We start from the raw sequence: 4,996 nt of genomic DNA on the forward strand, positions 1-4,996 counted from the left end.
CCTGAAGCAATTTCAATCTCAATTATACCATTTGATTTCCTATTAGTATGCGTTAATCAATTTTCAAGTTTCATTAATCAACTCATGTTTCAAATCATCATTCCAAGGGTTTTCAATCTCAAAAGATGGATTAAAGATGCTAATCCATTCATTCTAGGTGCCCAAATGAAGCTAATTTGGGTTCTCCTCAAAATCAGGGTTAAAACAGGGTTTTTCAAGCAAAACAGGATTAAACCTCGTGTACACCGGTCGACCGGTGACAGTGCAGTGCAACACCACCGGTCGACCGGTGGTGTGCACTTCAGTCGACCGCACAGGTCGACCTGATGTAGTGCAAACCGGTCGACCGCACAAGTCGACCGGTGGAATCAGGGCAGGATGGCCAGAAGGGCCGATCCGAAGAAAATCAGCACAAAACCTGCAAATCCAAGTCCCAAATTGAAATATCTCAAGGGAAAACCACTAGATCTGGGTTCTAGGTACTGAATCAAGTCCAAAGAACCCAAGATCTCCAATTTCTACCATAGTTTTACTCAAAATCCATCAAAATCCATTTCGAACCAAAAATAAGTTTTTAAATCCGGAAATCCGTGATTCAACAGAAGTTTTTCAGAAATCTTACCTCGAATCTTTCTCTTGGCATTGAAAACTTCTTGAAATTCCTCTTTGGTTCGAGATTCAGTTGGTTTGAGACAAAAATGGGAGAGAGAGAGAGAGAGTGAAAACGAGAGTGAGGAGAGAGGGTCGCACGGGCAGGGAAGGAAAGAAAGGAAAAAGAAAATGAAGAAAAAAGGAAAAAGAAAAGAAAAGAAAAGACAGGTGTCAAAATATTTAAAATGACAGTCCAGAAACGTGCCCATACACACTTCTGGGTAAAAATGTAATTACTGAGAATATTTAAATACCTTGGAATTATTTAAATTTACACGTGAAAAATATTTATTAATCAATAATCAATTAATTAAATTAGATTAGGCACACTAATAATTCTTAATTACCTCAATTTATCTTGTTTAATTCTTCGGGGTGTTACAATGTGTCTGACACTATACACAACAAAAGCACATGTTCTTGTTATTTGCTTGCTTGGATATCTGATATTCAGTATGAGTGGTCAGTCGTTGTCAGTTAAACTCAAGATTAGATCATTGGGTAATGATATAATGTATCCTTAGGTGTATGAGGAAAGCAAGAAGCTATAAGATAGTTGGGTCAGTGAAAGAATTCTCTTTTCACTAGATACATAGACTCTGGCTACGAGTTAGGTGTGGATTTCGAGAGTTGACATCTAAATCTGTGTTCCCATTAGGTGAAGGAATCATGGTACGAAAGGCCGTTGGTCAAAGTTTGATTGCTAAACCCATCATTAAGAGTTAATGTGTTGTAACTTTGAAGCAGTAAAGGAAAGCAACCTGGCTCCAAAATTTCTTGATTGATCTGAAAGTTGTTCCAGGAATAGATCGGTTATAGACACTTATAAAGTTAATATAGAAGATATTGGATGAATGTATTTGAGAAGAGAAGACAAAAGATTAAAATTTAATAAAAGGATCAACATTTGTTGTCAACCCACTGCGAAAAATATACATACTCGGAAATTAGCTTTATTTTGACATACAAATATCATCCAGTATGAGCAGTATAAGTGTGTGTTTTGATTAAAAGTTTTTTTGGTACATAATTAGGGCAAAGAAGTGTGTATGTGTGAACATGGGGAAGAAGAGGATAACACTAGTAAATAATTTGAAAAGAGTAACGTATTAGGGTAGACAACTACTACTACTGAAACAATCTCTCTACCAATTTTATTGGTTTTATCCACTAATTCCTTCCCTTGTTTGCTTTCCATTTCCCTGCACACAACTGTTTGCACAAAGAAAGTCCATATTGTAAAGCACCGACACCATAGCAACCCAAGACAAGAACACCAAAACTGGACCAAATATCCAAAGCAGTAGAGGAAGAGCCGTGTAGAAAAGCCTGTTTCCCACAATGTCGAGAACCGAACCTTTCTCTAGAAGCTCACAAATATACTCAGAGGTCAAAATTGACGACGGTTCTAAGGGGCTACATATAAGGATGCTTAACTGGTTGATTAACCTAATTGATAAAGTGTTGCAGAAAAATGAGAAGAGAAAAATAGTTAAGACCGTTGCGTATTTTAGAGCCACCATGATTTCACCATGAGCTCCATAAATGGTGTCGTTTAGTGGTTTCTTCGCGCTGTATGTGCTGCTTATGACTGCTGCTAGACCTGTGCAAAGGAGAATCGATGTGGTGGCCATCAGGGTTGATCCCATGAGGTTGTTCCGTAGTGTTTGAACGGCCAGGATGTTCTTCTTGTCAATGTCCTGAGTAAGATTAAATTACTAAAAGTAAACTTTAAATTACAATTCAAATTCCCCCCCAACCAATAAATAAATGTTATGATTAATTCAAAACGTAACACCCGTCCTCTCTCGATTACAAATCGCTAACAAAAATGCTCTTTCCTTCAATTAGCTAATAGAGAAGTGATTATAATTGGGGGTATTTTGATAATTCTACATGTTTTTAGAAAAAATATTACAAATTAAGAATTAAAATTTTTTATGTAATTTTCATTTTGTTAGTTAATTAGAAGAGTAAAACTAAAAATTGCGTTTTATTCTTTAATTTTATTTTTTATCATGTTAAACTAAAACTAAAATTTATTTTTAAAAAATATAAATAAAAAAATCATAGGTAGAAGAGTAATTGTGCACCAAATTATTTAGTGACAAGTAATATTTGTGTGACATGTGGCGATTCCATCAAAAACATTAAATGAAATAGTATTTTTTTTTTTTTAAATTCATAATTTAGGGAAATGGATGGTACGTTTGGAGGATCGAGGGACAAAATATTACACGAGACATAGTTAAAGAATTTTTTTTTGTAATTAATCCTAAATGTTATATTTACCGATCAAATGCAAAAGCTCTCTTCCTGGACAAAAGATGCCTAGGAACGAAAGCTTTCCCTTTTCGCTGCTTTCTTTTTGAGGCACAAATGTTAAAATGGAAATCAACATTATCAAAACGAAAAACTATTACCGATGCAACTTTTTTTTTTTTTTTTTCTTGATATCCAACTTTTGATAATTTCAAATCCCTAATTCCTTCATACGAAACAGGCATTTGAATTTCGGAGTAAAAAGGCTAGCTAGATTAGTTATCACTGGCACTTCAATAAATTTTTACCATAAAAATCATAGTCACGTATTACAAGAAATTGCGCTAAAATGTTTCTATCCCATTTGTCGAAGCAAGAATTTCGGTTAATTAAAAAGGGGAAAACTACAAGCAAAAAAGTGTATATGTACAGGTTAACCAAAAAAAAAAAGAAGAAGATCGGCAGGATCGCCTCCAAGTGCACCAAATATTGTTATAAAAAAATTTTAGAAAGTAATTTTAGGTTATACATATTTTTGTCGAGTTGTAATCATTTGTATTTCTATTTTATAAAAAATTATCAAATACATATATCTTAGAAAAAGCAATATAATTTCCAGTAAGAGCAAAGTTTTCGCAAAATCAGTGGGAGAAATATGCGTAAAATATGTTGCATATAAAAGGAAAAAATCTTTAAGATTTCTCTTCAGAGTATATTTTAAGGGAATGCTTTCTTCAGTTCGAAGTTAAACGAGTAGTTGATCGATGTTCTATCTCCTTTTGCTTGTGCTTAAGGTAGTTATTGAAATCCTTTTATGCGGGGTAGTTTCTCAATGATAGCAACTTATTGTAAGGTTTCACTCAATACTGTCCTCTTAATGTGAAAAGAAAAACCGTCTTATACTGTAGCACATTAGACGACGGTTTGAAAACAGTCATCTAATGTCAAAATTTTTATAAAAAAAAAAATGAAAATTTTCCCACTCTTTCATTTTCTAATAATTTTTAAAGCTTTGATATTTTTTTTTTTTTATAACTTTGAGCACTCTCTTGCGAACGCTTTTTTTCTCTCAAATCCCACCATCTCTATCTTCCTCGCACCCTAATTCTCTCTTTCTAATTCTTTCAGTCAATACTTAAAAGTATTTCTTCCAAAACTCATCTCTTCTACACTCACTCCCACTAAGAGACTCTCTTCACTCTCTCAACTCGCCGTCTCAATAACTATACTCATACGTCACCGGCTGTCGTGACCTCACTATCATATCTGCTGCCACATCTTAACCATTGAATTGGAATACTTTTATAGTTTTCAGATTTGTTTTTTTTTTTTTTTTTTTTTTTTTTTTTTTTTTGCCTTTGGACTTGGGATTTTCTTCTTCTTTTTTTTTTTTTTGGTTGTTTGGACTGTGATGTTTGATTAGAAAATTTAAATTATGATTCATGATTTATTATAATATTTTTTCTTATAAAAAATATATATAAATTAAAAATAATTTTAATCACATTATTTTAATTCATGAACTAACATGATACAAGGCAATAACGTGCATAGGTTGCATCCAAAAAGAAAGTTGGGCAGATGACGACTGTTAAGACGCTTTTTCAGTCTTTTCTTTCTTTCTGTAATTCATCAGATGGGATAAGCTTCAAATAGTATAAATAGACAATAGTTGCTACAGTGAAAGCAAGTTGAGGGGAAAAGACATAGTAAGAAAAGAAGCTCTTTTCACACATAAAAAGGAGGGATTGTCGGTAGAGGTTTTTTGAAACTCACACATACTTTATAGACTTTCTTTGTTTTTGGGCCTGTTTGTTACCGTTTTTATTTTTATTTTTCACATTTTTTAAAATAAAAAATTGAAAACAGAAATGAAAAACGCGTTTGGTGAAGTTTATGTTAGAAAATAAAAACAAAAATATTTTTGTCTTTTTGTGAAAAACTGAAAACGAAAAAAATACGTTTTCATTTTCACGTTTTCGTTTTCTGAAAACTGATTTCAGTTTTTTTTTCTTCTCTCTCTTCTCCAGCCAAAGAAGACGCCGGAGAACGCCACCGTCGCTCATCCAGCCGGCGTCTGCAG

At 33.4% G+C, this 4,996-nt stretch overlaps 1 protein-coding gene across 1 annotated transcript in view; it reads right to left on the reverse strand.

The window, feature by feature from the left end:
• Window positions 1-1,814: 1,814 nt before the first annotated feature.
• LOC21387795 overlaps window positions 1,815-4,996 on the reverse strand; it is a 6,502-nt gene continuing 3,320 nt past the window's right edge. Inside the window, exon 2 of the mRNA XM_010106642.1 lies at window positions 1,815-2,351. Coding sequence (XP_010104944.1) covers window positions 1,815-2,351 — 537 coding nt within the window. The remainder of the gene's footprint in view (window positions 2,352-4,996) is intronic.

Source organism: Morus notabilis, unplaced genomic scaffold, assembly GCF_000414095.1.
Source record: "Morus notabilis unplaced genomic scaffold, ASM41409v2 Scaffold1174, whole genome shotgun sequence".
Lineage (NCBI taxonomy): Eukaryota > Viridiplantae > Streptophyta > Magnoliopsida > Rosales > Moraceae > Morus > Morus notabilis.